Source organism: Botryllus schlosseri, chromosome 7 (genome assembly GCF_051294905.1).
Source record: "Botryllus schlosseri isolate E-star chromosome 7, Bs_hap1, whole genome shotgun sequence".
In the NCBI taxonomy this organism is placed as follows: Eukaryota; Metazoa; Chordata; class Ascidiacea; order Stolidobranchia; family Styelidae; genus Botryllus; species Botryllus schlosseri.
In genome coordinates this window covers 16,566,643-16,585,683 of record NC_137242.1, presented here as the reverse complement: position 1 = coordinate 16,585,683, position 19,041 = coordinate 16,566,643, and the positions used below count along the sequence as shown (strand labels likewise).

Genomic DNA, 19,041 nt, shown 5'->3' with positions numbered 1-19,041 from the left:
ATAGCCAGGGTCATCAATGAGCGGTACGCTGTAGTACAGGGGCGTCAAAATCAACTTGCGTCGCGGGCCGGATTTAAACTTTTGAATCGCTCGCCGGCCGCACCAGTCAAATGGTCACATAATATCGCCTTCAAATCCATGCTCTTTTCGAGTATCTTTAAATACTATGATATCAAGTCAATATACACAGTAATATATTATATTATATTAAAGATCATATGGGGTTTTATTCTAGCCACACCATTATTCACACACAATGGAATTGACAAAGCATACGAGGATTAAGCGATTGAATACTGTTATAAACCGCTGAAACAGTGGCTCAACGATGACATAAGTTGTCATATTTCTATCCTCAATTTGTTTTGGTTGTAGACTGACGTCAACCCTGCATACGCGTTGTGAGGAATGCAAGAGATTTAACTGTAAAAGTTAAAGTTATAATTTATTTATTGGAATCAATATCATTAAATCGCTATTCGTGTTTCTCTCGAGGTTGCAGAAGTTTTGGCTCAGAAGTGATGCCGCAGTGCTCGCGACCACATCTGTGTCACATCTGTCACACGTGCATGTGCATATAACGGTTTCGCTTTGGCGTTTTCCCTTCAGTAAATACCTAGATTTAGGTCCATTTCCCCATAAAACATTGAAGTCAGTATGTACGGTATTGCCTTCTCGGAATTGGTTCTCAATGTTATGGACTTGATGTTGCTAATGGTGACTAGAGGGAAACCAGATCACCGTTGCCGAATTGCCATTATGTGTCCTATGGACATGCTCAGCATTTGTTGTATTCACGGATTATTTGATGGAAGTATTTCTTACTAAAAATATCAACATTTGTTAGAAATGTGCTGAATAATACAAGTATTTTTCAATCTACTGAGAGTTGCTTCGCGCGGCGGGTGAAATCGTCTGGCGGGCCGCATATTTGACACCCCTGCTATAGTATGATCACCACATATGCGGCATCAAAATGAGAAACAAAACATATAAACGTCAATCCTAGTCAGTTCTATCTAGCAGCTCATCTTGAAGTTATTCTGGAATAGCAGTTATACATATCACAGCAGAAAATGGATTTATTTTCAAACAAATTTGTTCCAAAACATCTCTGAATAGGAATATGTTTGTAGACTGTTGGCAATTTGGCAATTAAAATGAGTTTCCACAGTAGAATATTTCATCTCAAAAGGCCATTCTGTGTATGTGACTCCTTAAGTTTTAGCAGTTATGAAACTAAACTGCTTTGTGATTTCTCTAATTTAAAAAAATAGAAATTAGGTCATCAACCATTTTACAAATTAAGAGGTTTCGCGGATCCCCTGAAGATGCTTCGCGGATTCCCGACTGAGAACCGCTGGCCTAGCGTTTCATGAAGCGGATATAGTACGGAACGTAAGTAAGTAAGTCTTTCAGATGCTTTATATACCAGGGGTGGGCAAGCATGCTTCATGTGCGAACCGCATATCAAAAATCTTAGCTGCAAAAGAGCAATAACACTAAAATTCTAATTTATGATGACACGATGAAAAGTCAGTTATCGAATTAAGTCTATTATTGTGTGTGTGGTGACACGGTGCATCTCCACCTGGGCTGCCAGCGGTTTCAAATCAGGCTGATATGAGCAGTTCTGAGCAGTTTCTTCAAAGGCTGATGAGAATTTAAGGAAGATTTTCAGTTCGGTAATCTCGACGACATTTTCTTGGCCAAACTCTGCAGTTATTGCTAGCCTTTACAATACAAATGGAAGAAGGTGGCGAGATAGCGTAGTGGTATAATCCACCAGTGTTGGGATCAAGTCACTACCTTCGAGTCACGAGTCATCTCGAGTCATTGCAGATTTTGACTCGAGTCAAGTCAAGTCAATCGATTTTTGGAGGTGACTCGAGTCAAGTCGAGTCAAATCAAGTCACGAGTAAAGTCACAATTGAAGTAAAGTTGCCTTTCCCAAGTATGAGGCATGATTACGTCATTGAATTTTGCTAGCTATCTGGAATACATATTGAGTGGACGTTGATTTTGAACCGATGAACGAATATAGAGATAAATATACACGCAAGAAGGTGGTGTATCGCTCACATATAGGTAGAACTGCTAAACTACGTAACTAACTGCATAGTCTCAGTTTATAGTTACCAGCCAAAATAGAGAATAGAGAAACGAATTGATAAGATAAAACACATTACCCGTTTAAAAATTGATATGATACAATTCGAGCCTGTGCCAATGGTTGAGGACTATATAAACTATATTAGAATTCAATTTCAGTGAAACAAGAGATCTATTAAGGTAAGAAAAGAGAACAGAAAGACACTTTGCTATTAAAGTACTTTACTATATTAGTTTACGACAACGCAAGCTGTAAGCTTCAATCACTTCGTTTGCGGTCAATTTTTTTGTGAGAGAACAATGGAGGCGCAGCAAAACGGACGATCATTGAATGATTGGTCGCTCTCGCGGGTTACGCCAGAGTTTCACGAAAAATCCGAACATATGCAAGATACAGTGATTTTTATCGGCATTGATTACTTGATGACTAGAAATGGACTCGTGAATTTTGCTCCGAGTCACAAGTCAATCCACATTTCTGATACGCCGAGTCAAGTCATTTTAGCAAAGTGACTCGAGTCAAGTCAAGTCATACGAAAAATGTGACTCGAGTCATCCCAGCACTGTAATCCACAGCTGCAACACCAATAGGTTGCGGGTTCGAGTCCGACCGAGATCTACTCCAGAATTCCTACCTATGTGTTGTAGGCTCCTCCTCGCTATCTCATCCGTGCGAGCGGTGTCTTATAAAAGCCTATAAGTGGGCCATGCTACAAGTCGGCAGCCACGGAATAAAAATGACGAAAATTGGCCATGTGTATGTAATAACCATGTTAGTCAACAAACACCGTACAACCAATGGAAGAGCCGTATTCACCATTGCTAGCCCGGAAAGGATTGTGACCTGAGCTGTCGTAATTATTTATCAAGTTTATTGTTGAACACAATGATTTATCATTGATTGATGACCATCCATTGTTGCTGGTGAAACGTTTATGTGAACTCGGTTCGAGAGTTCAATTGCTAATTTGTAACACTGTCGTTCCTCATCCCCTTAAATTTTACAAGTCTTGCGTAAACCCCAGGGAAAGCAACAACTCGTAAACAATACGCATATTGTTGATATGCGATAAAATGCATCAATTTATAATCAGCTTAAACCAGGGGTGTCAAACATACGGCCCGCGGGCCGCATCCGGCCCGCCAGACGATTTCATCCGGCCCGCGAAGCAATTCTGAGTACATTAAAAATTATTGTACTTTCCAGTACCTTTGTAACAATGCTGAGATTTTTTGGCAGGAAATACTTTCATGTGCACAGGCACCATCATAACGCCCCTACTACGGCACTGAGGTTTCCCTCTATAGTTACAAATAGTAACAAGTCGGTGAAATTGACATCCAATTTCATAAAGGCAAAAAGTGCACACCAAGTTCAGAGTTGTATGCAAATATGGACGGAAAAGTAGTTATTCAAAGAAGCGAAATCGCCAATGCAGAACCGTTATATGCAGTTTACATGGAAAGTATATTAGTTTTATCACAACCATATTCCGGAAATATCTATGGTAGCACAGCTGTGTCACTTTCTACCCAATACATCCCCAGACACGAAAGAAAACGGACTAGCGATTTAATAATAATAAACCAACTTCGAACGTCCGCGATTGCAATTAAATATTGTGTATTCCTCACAACGCATATGAATGGCTAACGCCAGATTACGACGAACTCAACGGGAGCATAGAATATGCCAACTTGTATCGTCGTTAACGCCACTGTTTTAGCGGTTCTCGACCACATTCAACCGGACAATCATCATATTTTTGCCAATTCCATTGTTCGCGAATAAAGGTGTTGCGACTCGCCACTTTAAAAAAACATATGATGCGTGTATTATTTATACATGCTTTTGAGGTATTCAAGTGAAAGGCAAGAGCACGAGGTATAACATTTTGGAATCAGTTGACTGGTTCGGCCCGCGAGCGATTTGAAGGCTTGAATCCGGCCCGCGAAGCAATTTGAGTTTGACACCCCTGGCTTAAACCTTTCTAGCAAAATGACGCAACACATGTGCGATCATTAAAGAGTCGCAATCAAGGACCGAAAGAGTCGCATGCACCCCTGCTATATACTATGCATATACAATACACCCTTAATTAAAGATTTGAGTTCCAAAGTACTGCAGAATGCTTCTCGCGTACCACTTGATACCCTCGTACGTACGTACCACCGGTTCGGAGGCACTGTTCTTGTGTCTATTTTGTCTACTAGCTTCTGGTTCCAATATCCGATAATTTATCTCCTTAAATCAACTTATGCAACTAGGAATTCAACATGATAGAAAGCTTAGGAGACATTATGTTTACATAGAAATTTTGATCGTGTTTTACACATTGAAGGCATTTCATCGTTAAATACATAACGCGAAACATTCATTTCCACAAAAAAGAACATTACTATTATAAGTTGACTTGAATTGTTCTCTTTGGGAATGATAATCTCAGCTTCCGCTTCCACTTCCGCCTGTCGCCTCAGTTGTCGAGATTTCGGTAGATTCAAAGTTGTAGGTGGAAGAACTACCCACTCCAATTTCCGTAGTGGTATGGGTGTCTGTAGAGATTTCTTCATTTCCAGATGTAGATACATCCGTAGTGACATCAATTGTAGTAGAAGTAGTCGATTCTTTTTCTGTGGTTACGACTGAGGTATCCGTGGCCGCTATGATACTTCTACTACCATTTGTGTTTTCGGTCGTAGACTCTTCAGTTGCAGCTATCATCGTACTTTCACTTTTCGATGCTACCGTTGCAGTATCTGTGGCCGCTATGCTGCTTCCACTTCCGTTTTCGCTTCCGCTTGTAAATACTTCCGTAGTAGCCGCCATTGACGTAAGAGCAGTTGATTGGCTTTCTGTTCCTCTAGTTGTGGTATCCGTGTCCGCTGTGATGCTTCCACTGCCGTTTTCGCTCCCGGTTGTATATCCTCCCGTAGTAGCCGCCATTGAGTTAAAAGAAGTTGACTGACTTTCTGTTCGTCTAGTTGTAGTATCCGTAGCAGCTATGATGCTTCTACTTCCGTTTGCACTTCCGGTTGTAAACCCTTCCGTAGTAGTCTCCGTGGCGTTGGACACAGTCAATTGACTTTCTGTTCCTACGGAATTTGTGTCCGTGGCAACTGTATTACTTCCACTGCTGTTTGGACTTCTCGTTGTAAATCCCTCGGTAGAAGTCTGCATTGCGTCGAAAACAGTTGATTGACGTTCTGTTTCTAATAATGTTGTATCCGTATTCACTGTGCGGCCTTCGCTGCTGTTTTGACTTTCGGTCGTAAACCCTTCCGTAGTTGCCGACATTGCAATAGAAACAGTCGTTTCCGTTACTACAGATGTGGTATCCGTGGCCGCTATGAGGCTTCTACTGCCGTTTGCACTTCCAGTTGTCGTTTCTTCAGCAGTGGTCACGTTTGCATTGTAAACGGTTGGCTGATTGGCGGTACCTACGCTTGTGTTGTCCGTTGCCATTGTGGTGCCTTCGCTCACATTTGTATCATCGGTCGTCGACTCGCCGCCGGAGGCTGTAGATTGTCCCTCGGTTCCTATGGTTGTGCTATCAATGGCGTCTATACTGCCGTTTACACTTCCGGTTGTGGTCGCTTCAGTTGTGAATGCCGTTGTATTGGAAACAGTTGTAAGACTTTCTGCTTTTACCGTTGTGGTGCCCGCAATCGTTGTGCTACTTTCAGTGTCGTTTGCATTTCCGGGTGTAGGTGAGTTGGTAGTGACAACCGTCGTGTAGGAAGTAGAAGAATCAGTTGCCGTAACCACGATGGTTGTGATCGTAGAGGTAGTGGTGGAACTATCGTTGGTCGGAGCTCCGTTGGAAAGACTCTCGGTGGTCTCACTTGTGGCTACCTCATTCGTAACCTCTGCAGTCGTTGGATCTGAAGTTGCAGAGGTCGTTGCACCACTTCCTGGAGTTTGGTCGTCTGTGGTAGTTGAAAACACCTGTGTCGACGTAGTTGTGCTACTTTCTGTGGTTGCTGTGGGGATAGAGGTAATTTCTTAATGTGACATTATCGTACAAAAATTAGCAATGACTTTCGTACTTGTATTTTCCGGCGTGGCTGTGGGACTACTTACAGCGGTCGCGGTGGTGCTGACGACAGATTGGGTAGTTGTGCTGTCAGACGCCTGCGAAGTTGTTGTGGTTGTGGTTGTGACAGATCTAAAGATAAAAAGCAATATTTAAGTATAGAATTATTCAAAGTAGTCATCGTCGGTAATCAAGTAGAAGTTAAAGTAGAGAATTACAATGAAGTAAAAGAGTACGTATTGCATAGGCCTGGTTTCGTCAAAAAACTGAAAATCGTCAAGTTGAAGTGTCTGTATAAAATCATAACCACTTAAGAACGTAGTGCAAGTAGGAAATGCGATTGTGATCGCTATCGTCTCGTTTCTGTTTTGTTATTAATACCTAATTGGTTGATTGTCCGAACGTTATCTGCTGTAGACCTAGGTATACAACTTTTTTGTTTGTCTTAGTAAAAGCCTTGTATGTAGACTGTAGAGGTGTATTAGATTTACTACAGGTAAATTTATTTGAAGTACTTCAAAAAGTAGAAGTACATCGTTACTGGCCACCTCTGTATGTAGGTTATGCGTTGACACATTGAATTGGGCTTTGTCAATCTGATTTGCTGTCATGATATCGCCCTAGCAGAAGTTATTCGGTTTCCATTGTCAGCTGACGTCCTGTGCAGTTTCAGTGCCACTATCAACCCGTAAATATTATTTCAACAATAAATCTTATCATCGTACTCAGTCGAACGTATTACCCCTCTATTATGTCATACATCAAGGGATCTGTTCACCGTCACACCATACTTCCGCCTTACGTATCAAGACTCACCTGACGAATCGAAAGTAAGATTCTCCGTCAAATGTGCTAGAGGAATAGCAGCGCCAGTCGTACTTGCTGTAAAACGGACCGTCCGAGCTCACTGGGATGCTTCCAGACGATGGAATTGTAATTTCGAATGCATCTGTCCCCGATCTTCTATAGGAAGATATTTACAGACTATCAATCCAATGTAACAATGGCTTTGCATTTGCTGATATATCGTCTTGTCTCGTTGCTATATTAAAATTGAATCCAGCAATACTACGCATAAATTGCCTTTTAACGATTATACACCTAAAAATAGCAAGTTCGACTTTGTTGTAAGTGCTAAGAAAAATCATGGAATGTACGCAGGGCCGTAATTGCCGCACCTCAAAACCCCCAATTTGGGGGGTGGCTAACTCGAAGGGGGCCCAAAATAATTTCGCAAATGAGCATAAATTACGAAGTTTTTTCGGAAATTTTTGCACAAAAAAAAATCCGCGCTTTGCGCGATTTAATATCGCCAATTATCTGGATTATTGGGTACTCTCCCCCCCAAAAAAAATGAAAAAAGCATGATTTATACCAATGGGCATTTCGGCGTCAGCCATTACCGCGCCACGGCGCACCAAGACATATACAGTTTTAGGCCATGTAACATGATGGAGGCTGCAAGAAGTGTGCCAGAACGATCAGCGAAGAGAAAATCTGGACCGAAAAGGACTGCCCTTATGCTGACCGAAAAATTTCTGACATATACAAATACATAGGCCTATATTTTTAAATGTCCATAGGCGCCTAAGGCTGGCGACGAATGTTCCTGTCCTGGAAATCTGAACCAAACAAGACAAATGCTAACTCGCAAGGAAAATTTAATTGCCAGTGAAGAACTACCAATTTGAAATCGTGTGCCTGTTTTTGTTTAGTACGTTTGGGTGATTTCAATATCTTTTGACATAGAAGACAGGAGGTCACGAAACAACATCATGTAATGAAGTTTTCTACCGCACGAATGTGTTTAATGTTTAATTATTATTTACGGGCCCTACAGTGTCCAAGATACCTCATTCAGATCTACCGGGGAATCTGATTACGTGAGCAGGGAGGATAAAAAATTGATTGCAACATGTATGCAATTCCCGATCATATTGACCGATTCAATTATGAGTTGTTGAAAATTTTCGCGCTAGGCGCGTTCAGGCGTAGGAGCGCGTCCCATACTAACCAGTCCAATAAATATCAATGAGATGACGTGGCAAACACGATTAACCGGTTGGGGGGTCTGGGGGCCGTGGTCCCCCCAGGCGTTTGGCTTATCACCCTATGGGGGGGCCAAAGACCAACGTTTTTTGGGGGGATCTGACGAAGTGCTGTTACGGTCCTGAATGTACGAATATTCGGGAAAATATCGTTGCTACACATATTATGTCCAATTTCCGTCTGGGTCTCTTATTGTTGTGTATCATATCGAAGATTGTTTTAGTAATGGAAGAGAACATCCAATAATATATCTTGTCCGTAGACGTTGGCGAATTTAAAACAAATCGTGCTTTAAAGCTTAAAATATTTGTTTAAACCTGTTAAGTCACTTTCCAACATTAAATGCTATGAAGCAACATGCGACAAATCATCATTAGTAATTGTGGAGATTAATTGGAGACTATCGCCATGGCCGAACGCCCACTATCCTGCCTATCCTGCCTTGCCTGGTGCTTGGACTTTGAAAGGCAATGTTGTTGCTGTCACTTGATGGTTTAGGAGTCAACAAAAGGAAGACGTGGGAGTTACTGCCTGTTTTCAGTTCGGTAGGATTGATCTATAAGGACCGGATGTAAATGTTCAGATATTAGTCGCAATGCGGAATAGCGTCTCCTGTAATACTGTATAATATAAGCCATTTGTGATGAATATGCTAGTTTTATTCAGTCTGCTGCAGTTTTAGTGTAAATAAACGGAGACATGATTACATTTTTCAGAATTTCTGTCACTAATTAGCAGTGTCACTTGAAATATGTCACATTTTCCTATCGGCTGATGATGTCGGTTTATCGGCGGAAATCTGTTATGTCGACGATATAGCGACATCTACCAAATTGTGAACATTCATGTAGTGTTGATCTTGCAAATTCGGTCATGACGTAAGAGACCTGTCTATGAATAGCATTGAAGATAATTCGTGCAAGTCATGGTCGCGATACACGGATGACTTTAAGTGATTTTTTTCTACTGACATTATTTCTTCAATACAAGTGTAATACCGTTCAATCTCGTGTCAAAATATTGTAGTTGTGGATGTAATTTTTTATGTCATGGCTAAATTAAATATTAAAATGGTTTATAAAACAAGGGTTTTGTTGTGAACATCTGTTCTCCAAGTGCATATTCAATAAAACAACCCTACGCCTCATACTGCCATTTAGTCTTAACGTCTAAAGCTCGTACTTACGTATACGCGATGCCTGTCGTAATGGCATCCGTGACGCGGTATGGATCGTATGCTTGATAGCCACTGACTGAAAATCAAAATGAGGATATAAAACATTAGATACTCTTGCATCAATCGAATCTACGACTTCCTTATTTCTGTCGACGTTGAATCGTTGCTCAAATATTGTATACTACTTTGATGAGTCACTTCTTTTCGTGATTTATTTTAAAGCGAATACGAGGCATGCAGTTACGATTAGGGTTGCATTTAAAACAAAAATCAATTTAAAACAGACATGTTCAAAACAAGGCAATTGCTTAAAACATGTTTTATATTGTTTTACAGTTTTTATTAATATTTAATTGTGACGTCATAATGGATTCGCATTGACAATTGAAAATATAGGGTAAATATAGCTTCTTTGACGAAATAGGCTTCCAACTAGGGTTGTGTTTAAAACAAAAGTCAATTTAAAACACACATGTTTAAAACACGGCCCTTGTTTAAAACATGATTTTTATTGTTATTTTTGTTTTTTTTTCTACCAAAGATATCCTAATGATGACGAATACCTTCTAAAATGACGATAGAGTGATCACTGCAACTGCACGGCATGGAATGCTCGAATAAAATTCTTGTATTCAACGAAGATTTTATTGAAAAAAAAATCACTGAGTGGCTTACACGGCACACTGAACAGCATAGAGCAATAACTGCTTTACTTTTACGACATCATCGTCAATATTGTCCATGAATAAGTCATGCTGCATCATGGACGGAGTTATGAAATCGTCCCGCCCTTCAAGTCGACTGAATAGACCATTTACACGACTCAAAAGAGTCGTCGGGTATGTATCATCATCGTCAGTTTCGCTGGGTACTTCCGCGGCTTCGCTGGGTAGTTCCTCTCCTTCGCTGATTTCATCGATAACCTTTTTTTTTCATCATTGGTTTATTAGCAATTTTATCAGTTCAATACACCACAAAAATGCGATACAATGAAAGAAAGGAAGATGTCGAAGCGACTAGGTTGTCTATGGAATCTGACACCCACCTTGGCCTAGGCGATGTAAAGAGGAGGCATGCACACTGAATGAAGGTAAAGAAGATAGTATAGAAAAAGAATGCGACAAGAAATAGGGCGGCATGTCATGGGAAGCGAGATCGATAGGTCAGTCGTGGTCCGGTAATCTTGAGGATGGACTGTATTTATTTAGTAGTAATTGCTTGTATTTCGACTTGAATGTGGACATGCTCGCCGACTGTCGGATGGCCGGCGGGATACTGTTCCATACATCAGGTCCGGCATATTTGATGGAGCGATGATCTTTTCGGTCGATCATATGATATTTGGACGACGTGGACGCGCGTGTGTTGTACTTGTGCGCTTTTGATTCAGAGGTAAAGAAGTCATTGAAATATTCGGGGCAACGACCGCAGTGAAACTGATACATGAACTTGGCGATTTCTAGTTTCCGCATACCTTCTCAGATTCTTCTTCCTCCGCAAGTATTCTATTAAACTTCCTTAATAAGTCTTTCGATTTCTGACAGTCATAATTTCCAAGCGAATGGTGACGTTTAATCTTCAGAATCATTTCTAGACTTCCGCAACTTAGCCTATTTCTTGACTTGGTAACGGTGGCAGCTGCTGCTGACCATAGTCGTTCACACGAGGCCACGTGCGGTGAGCATGATAGTAAGGTCTTGGCTAACATAGAAATGTCCGGTGCGTCCTCATGTACGTCACTCCAAAAGATCATGGGATTTGCTGTAATGCAGGGTGCCCAAACTGAGCTGTCTCCATGAAAGACACCTGTTTTCATATCATAGGCCATCCATTGCTTGACAAATTCGTGAGAAGTCGATCGCAAAGGATACAGATCCTTGAATAGTTGAAGCGCAAGGTCTCTTATCTTTCGCCTCCCTGACTGATTTAAGCCGCATCCCCGCGCTTTTGGATCCAAAATCCACGACATGAATTGGTGTGGCTCAATGTAATTGGCTGTCCTTCGTTTCATTTTATCAAGCAATGAATTCTTCTCATTGGACTGCAAAAACGCACTATGGATGATATACAACTCTTCAACCAAGTCCAACTTGTCAAAATGAGCCCTGCGGATGCATAATCCATTTCTGACATGCCCGTGATTACGCAGTATGGTTTGAGCAGTTTGCATATTTCTTGTGTGTTTCGCCAGAACGATTCATCATTAATTATTGATTTCACACAGGTGGCGCTTTTACTTTGTAAGTACGGCTTTCCTCGGTCCTCAACAAACAAAACTTGAATTGCGGTCTGTATGTTGATAACATGTTCCAGCGAGGTCGCAAAGGAGTACCACCTTGACTCGGTAGGCAGCCACATCGGGATGGTTTCTCGTCGGTAATATTTGCACAAAGCGGTTCGAACTGCCACCGATTTTCGGATGTATGCAGCAACTTGAACAGCTTTTTCGATTATTTCCCATACTCGCTCAATTGTCATCAAGTCCTTCACAAAAAGGTTTGATTGATGCGCCAAACAAGCTCCAGTCAATGTGATACCTGAATCTTTATTCTCTTTTAAAAGGTTTCTTGCCTTGTCATAGACACTTGCGCTGTCAGACACAAAGTGTATTTGCATACTCGACGAATCAGACATCTCGTTCAGGGATTTCGCCATTCTCATCACATCAACAGCAATGTACTCGCTTTTCTTAGTTGGGCATGTTTTCTCTACGGCGAGCACTTCTATTCCGCCATTTTCATTTATGATTATCCAACACGAATAATTTTGACAAGACGGACTTGTCCAACTGTCTGAAACCATCGTCAGATGTTCCGCCCTGTTGACGAACGATTGGATAGATGCATTGGTTTTTGTATGCAATATCGGTAATACCGACAAACAAGCCTTGCTTCTTCTGAGTATTTTAAATTCTGGCTGTATCGAGAGACAGAATTTTTGGAAATGTTCATTTTCCAAAAAATTCCACGGAACATTACCGCTTATCAGTGCAAGAACTAAGTGCTCGTAAGCAGAATTAGTAGCAGCCTGATTAAAAGCACCCCTGTAAAACTGATGCAATACTGTTTGACTACTGCTGCTGCTCCCGACACTCGAGTTGCGTTCACTTTCATCGTCCTTTTCCAATTGCACTGGACGAGCGAATTTGCACTTAGTGCTAATAGGGGTCCCGTTACACTCCTGAGTATGCTTCATCATCCGCGAAATTTGTCCTTCAACTTCCTTGGCACAATAATTACACTTGGCCTTCTTTCGTACCTGTACACTCGAAGAGCTTGTACAAACTTCTTGATATAAACTCCAGAGAGCATGCTTTCTTCGTCCGGTCCGCTTAGCATGTACTGGTTGCAGCGAAACAATATCCAGTATATTCACACAACAGAGAAACACATCCAGACCTGTTCATATGTGTTCGTTTAATGTTGGCCGTCGGACCATTGTCAAGACTCAAGAGCGTGACAATATTGCTTTTAATTTTACTATTATGAAACAATGGAAGTCGGCGACGATCATGTTTACACCGACCGAAGTATTTATTCGGCCTATATCTATCGGTCTACCTCATCATGCAGAATTTTTATGGAGTAGGGCCATCATCATCAAAACATCGAATCGTTTCAAGTGATATATAGCCTGCATGTTAGAGGCCTAATTGCTGAAGCGGTGACGATGTCGAGGGTTCCATTCCTACCATATTGTATGCGTCGACTATGTCGTGTGCAAATCGTCCGAGGGTTCATGTTATATAATTCATATAACTTTTGAAAAAAAAAAAAATTATTTTTAAATGGCATTTGTTTAAAACAATGTTTAAAACATGTTGTAAACTAAATGTTTTAAACAACCGTTTGTTTTAAATGCAACCCTACTTCCAACCCTTGTTCTATACGAATCAAAAATATCTTTAACCAGGACTATACATCGTCATGCAGCATTGTTACGGTCGGCCGTCATCATCATCGGAACATTCATTCCGTACCAATGATCTATATATACGTACTATAGCTGTTGAATCGACTATTTCGAGGGTTCTGACGGTCCCATACCGTGTACATTGGCTATATCGGGTGGTAATCGTCTGTGGGTTCATACAACATGTTTTTGATAAATTATTTACTCAATTATGGCCTAATTATACGACTCAGAAAAACGCCATTTTTTAAAAAAGGCCTTTGTTTAAAACACTGTCAAAACATATTTTAAACATAGTGTTTTAAAGAACCATTTGTTTTAAATGCAGCCCTAGCTACGTGGGTGTTCTAATAAATGTTTCTCACTGCCAATTGTACACCACGAATTGGTCCGTATGATTGTTAACTCTCTTACGGTTATTATGCATAAGGCTAGGCTGCTTATCAGTACGACAATTTCCCTCTACCTGTCACGTAAACTTTCGTAACCTCCGCCCATCCATTTCTGTCGCAGGGAACGTTCACGCAAACTCCATAACTAGACGAGTATCTAGAAATATAGTTTGTCCATCCACCATTCGCTCTTCTGTAGACAGCATTGACTCTAACGCCGCGAATTTGATTTGTGCTTGCAATCGTCTCATCATTGAATATTCTCACTGAAATTTGTAAGAAATGATTCGGCCGGTATTGGTACATCAATGATACGCATCACTGTTAATGAAAAAGAGTCACCAAATTGCTAAAGCAAGCGATGAATTATTATATATGTAAACGATATCAAACACGGTTACGATTAGTTTGGAATTTTCCAATGTAATCGATTACAATTATTTGGAAATGTTGTAATCGTCGTAATCGGTTACAATTACAAACCGTGATTATCACATGTCTGTCATCATCGCATAATAAAATGCGTATAGAACGTATAGAACGGACTTATAGTTTTGATTTAGAGACGAAATTGATGGCATGTATGATAATTTATTATTAATAATTATTACCGAATACACATGGAGACACAATATGATTGGTCACTACATTCATCTTGAATTATGCAAACATTTTAACATCACCACTTCGACAAAAAATTGGTACGACTACAGCCCAGCACCAGTGACAGAAAACGAACAAGTAAAAATTCTGTGGGATGTACCAGTTATAACTGACCGCGAAATCAGGAGCAACCGCCCGGATATAATCGTCAAACTAAAAAAGAAAAGAGAATGCTTATTCATTGAACTGGCTGTCCCAGCTGATCACAACGTACTGCAAAAAGAATCAGAAAAACACTCCAAATACGCAGACCTCAAAATGGAATGTGAGAAAATGTGGCGATGCAAAATAAACACTGTACCGATAGTCATTGGCGCTACAGGGGTCGTAAGCAAAAAACTCATGAGACATATCCAACAAATTCTGGGTAACGTTCGATTCGACATGATCCAAAAGATCACATTATTGGGCACTGGGCACCACTGGACTAAAATTACACTTGTGAATCACAGCATGATTTCTGTAATTTCGATTCTTCATCTTCAATCATCTCTACCTCTGCTCTGTAACCCTTGCCAATTCTTCATCTGATGCAATTCTGTAATCTGACTTCTCCATGTATTGCATAGGAATAACAATTTGAATGCATTACTGAAATTTTAAAAAATTACTCCAATCTCGCCTTTTTCATTTGGAGCAGGTTGCTCCCCGGATTATGTGTGTATTTACCAGTTTTACTGTGAATAAAGAATATATTAATAATAATATCAGGTAATCTGATCGAATCTTCACCATTTTTCACAGAACGGCAGCCGATGAAGAAAAGATTTTATCGCGGTAAGTAGGTGTTTGACCTCGCGGGAGTGGAATTTGTGATCACACTCACGAACAGTTTTTGTTTGAACTAAAAGAAATGTAGCGTAAAATGTTTAGCAGTGGAAATATGCTTTACCTTTCATGTAGCAGTATGAGCCAACAAGTGCATCGAGGTTATATATTCTTCGAATGTTGGATAGGTTGATTGAACAGGACAAAGCTGTGGATGACCGTCCCATCCTTGAGCTTCGTGCAATGCTACGCTGCAATATGGCATCAGTCAATATAACGCTTACGGTTATCACACGCTGCAAAGGATTCCATACGACAAGACATAGGCCTACTTCTGCAATTTAAAGCTGCAGCAGCTTTCTGTTTGGTTAAAGTGTTCTCCTTGTTGCATATTTTATATGTGTTTTCGTAGCCTACTGGTAGTGCTCGGTCGCTATTTTGCGATGTAAGTAATCCAATAACCCAGTCAACGTAAAGCAAGCACTGAAATCGATCTCAGTCTACTCTGTTGACGAGTTTTAGGAAACTTGTATCCACTACGTTGTATATGCCTAGTCTAAACTTTAAAGCAGTGATGCCCAACCGCGGCTCCAAGATAGCTTCCTGCGGCTCTGAATGACCTCTAAATATGCGACAAAATATAATAGACGACTGTTGTTGTTTGTTTCTATGAACACGTTGAACAGGTACAGTCAATTTCTGTATATGAATGCAGAAATGAGGGATATTAGTTATGTTTAAAGTCGTCCAAGGCCGCTTCTGAAAATCGGGAAAGAGAATTCTTGCAGACTCGTCAAACGCACGGATGAATACCCGTCGAACAAAGATACATCTCGACTTCTGCTGTTCAGTGGTCATAGACCTTTATATAACGTCTCTGTGAAGAGTAAATTTCGACATAATTTTTTTAACAGCAAAATAACGGCTCGTAGTCAATAGCTTGCAATAAATCCTATATTGCTTGCCGTATATACCCCCCCCCCCCCCCGAAAACTTGTGCATTAAGTGCTGGAATGTATGAAGACTGAAGAGCTATCATAAAACGATATAATAGTATGTTGTAGTAAGTATATGTATTTTCAGTTTATTTCAATGTATACCACTCGTCAATCTACGCCTATCAATGCAAAAATAACCGATATAAAATCTATAGAAGGCTATTTACATTGTGCATGTTTTTGAATTGGTTGGATTGTAATATCCAGAGGTAGGCAGGCTCCCTTTGAATTTTCGTTATAAGTCGCCTACGTGTTTTCATGCGGCCCCATATCTACTCTGATGTTTGAAATGCGGCTCCGACATTCAAAATGATTGGAAACCACTGCTCTAAAGTACCTTAGTTGTTGCTGGACGCCAACTTATACAATTAAAATTATTCGCTGCAGTGCGCGAACAGATTTATTACTTATATCGACAGTCGAACAATAGTTTGTCATTTCTGTGCGAACACCTGGCCAGTGGCCACCCCCTTCTATGTAATTTCCCCAGCTAATCAGCCAAGCCGAAACTAATGTCAGATGACATGAATTTTTCTACTGCAAAGAGGAACAATCGAGCTGCTATTACGTTACAAATATAACAAGTAGTATAACACTGGGGCAGTTTTTACGGTAAATTGAGGTCAACAAGTTGAATTGGGAAATGATGATTAAATTACCAACTCATATGAATTATTCGATTTTAAAAATTGCAGATGACTATTTCCGTGCAGCGCTGTATGGTGAAGACTTTGCAGAAATGGCGATGATCAATGCAAAATAAAAACGGATTGTGAGCTGCAGTTTCGCCTCGCGTGATCTAACTGCATGTAGGCCTACTCGGATGGGTGTGTTTATAGTTTATTCACCCGCGTCGTCGCGAATTAGCTACTTACCGCAAGATCCGTCTGCGATCCCCATTCTCCCGTGTCCTCGTTAAAGGACCACAGATATACTTCATTTCCATTGGTCTCGTTTGAGAGGGCATCTGTGTCAAGACTGATGGTCACCTGGAATGATATGTTCAGCAGTGTTGGGATGACTCGAGTCATGACTTGACTCGAGTCAGACTCGAATCAACTTTTTCGGGTGACTTGACTTGACTCGAGTCACTGTGCAAAAATGACTTGACTTGACTAGACTTGACTTGACTCGGCGCTTCAGAAATGTGGATTGACTCGTGACTCGGAGCAAAATTTACGAGTCAATTCCAAGTGATTAAGTACATGCTATCAATAAATTTTATGTATGTACGTGTTGTTCGCGATACTCCGGTGTCACTTACTGTGAGAGCAACCCGCAGTCATTCACTTATTGTACGTTTCACTGATCCTCCCTCCATTGTTATATCACAAATAAATTCACCGCAAATGAAACAGTCACAGCTTACGTTTTTGTCATAGTAGCAGTAGATTAATCTTATAAACGTATCTTTGTTTCTTAGAGGGCTCAATGCTTACATTGCGCAGTGCTCACCATTACCAACACTCTTAAATCAAACGAATATAGTTTATGCGTTTATATTCACACGGATGTGTAGAGGGGTAGTGTATTGTAACACATCAATTTGTTCAACTTTTCGAGGGTTCGTATTCGATCCTCTATAATGGCTGATAATAACAGACTGTAGCATGTAGCTATATGCACTTATACTCTCGCATTTTATTAGCAGTTCTACGTATGCGTGAGCGATACATCAACTTTATATTCGTTATTTGATTCAAGATAAATGGTCAATTAATCTGTCCTTCACTCATTTAGCAAAATGTAATGACTTTGCATCATCACTCATACTTTGAAAATTCAATTTGACTTAAATCGTGACTTGACTCGTGACTCGACTTGACTTGACTCGACTTGACTCGAATCACCTTTAAAAAACGAGTGACTTGACTTGACTCGAGTCACCTTTGAAAATAGATTGACTTGATCTGACTCGAGTCAAAATGTGCAATGACTCGAGATGACTCGTGACTCGAAGGTAGTGACCTGATCCCAACACTGATGTTCAGATGAAGTGAATCACTTGCGTTTCGAGCTAATTTTCTGATATCCTGACCAATAAGTGTCATTACTAGGGCGATTTTTTATTACCTAAAAAACGGAAGATTTTGACATTTTGTGACCCTAAAAAACTTAATTTTGACCAAATTTTGACCTAACGTATGCAAATTAGGTGTTTACCCACATAATGTTAGAATTGTACTACTTATCTGCATTTCTGGTTGGAACTGTCAGTCCTTACGAAGTAGTTTGACCTAAAACAAAACTTTTTGACTCATAAACTGACAAATTTTTACAAGACAAAACTTTATTTTAACAAAATCTGGCCCTATCAAGAAGTCCAGTCGTTACATCACGTATTATGGTAGAAATAATCAAAATTTGTTGTAGTACATGAAAAGATACTTTCCTACATTCTCGGGTAGAAAGTGTCTGTCCTTAGTAAGTGGCTTGACAAGAATGGAGAAAGAACGTTCAACAGCAGCAGTTGTTGGCTGACAACACTGAAGTTGTGCATACACTGCTGGTGACACAACGTATTGCTTCATTCTGATTTATGACAATGGTGACTATATAACAATTTTTCACCTTGCGCTTTTTGATCTAAGAACCATGCAATGCCCACGCAGTCTTGGCTTCTGTTAGGATATTGCGGTACGTTGAGCATAACACGATGTCAACCTATGTGTTTCATTTGAATGTTTATGCTTCACGATGAGCAGACAATGTGCCGTCTACAACGGTAGGCCTATAAAGTGGGCTACAAGCTGTAAAATGTCAAGTGATAAGTTCACCGACAGTGCAAAATCTTCGATACAAACGAAATGCAGGTTGCGAAAAATTTTGACTCTGTAACAAATTTTGACATTTTTTTGACTTAACGCTGCAATTTTGACAAAATTTTGACTTTTTTGATGTGTCCAAAAAAATCGCCCTACTCATTACACTACATT

At 40.3% G+C, this 19,041-nt stretch overlaps 2 protein-coding genes across 3 annotated transcripts in view; both read right to left on the bottom strand.

The window, feature by feature from the left end:
* Positions 1-4,411: 4,411 nt before the first annotated feature.
* Positions 4,412-19,041, bottom strand: part of LOC145442789 (uncharacterized) — a 33,996-nt gene continuing 19,366 nt past the window's right edge. Inside the window, exons 8-14 of one of the 2 annotated variants that reach the window (XM_080320782.1) lie at positions 16,981-17,094; positions 15,232-15,358; positions 13,751-13,942; positions 9,382-9,448; positions 6,963-7,109; positions 6,160-6,278; positions 4,412-6,093 (exon numbers count right to left, since the gene is read on the bottom strand). In XM_080320782.1, coding sequence (XP_080176908.1) covers positions 4,556-6,093; positions 6,160-6,278; positions 6,963-7,109; positions 9,382-9,448; positions 13,751-13,942; positions 15,232-15,358; positions 16,981-17,094 — 2,304 coding nt within the window. In that variant the 3' untranslated portion in view covers positions 4,412-4,555. The remainder of the gene's footprint in view (positions 6,094-6,159; positions 6,279-6,962; positions 7,110-9,381; positions 9,449-13,750; positions 13,943-15,231; positions 15,359-16,980; positions 17,095-19,041) is intronic. The other variant, XM_080320783.1, reaches the window with a different exon arrangement.
* LOC145442868 (uncharacterized) lies at positions 9,983-13,744 on the bottom strand. The gene is made up of 2 exons (XM_080320901.1): positions 10,847-13,744; positions 9,983-10,295 (listed from the first exon to the last, which is right to left on the bottom strand). Exons 1-2 carry the CDS (start codon positions 11,540-11,542, stop codon positions 10,044-10,046), a joined length of 948 nt encoding a protein of 315 aa, XP_080177027.1. The 5' UTR covers positions 11,543-13,744; the 3' UTR covers positions 9,983-10,043.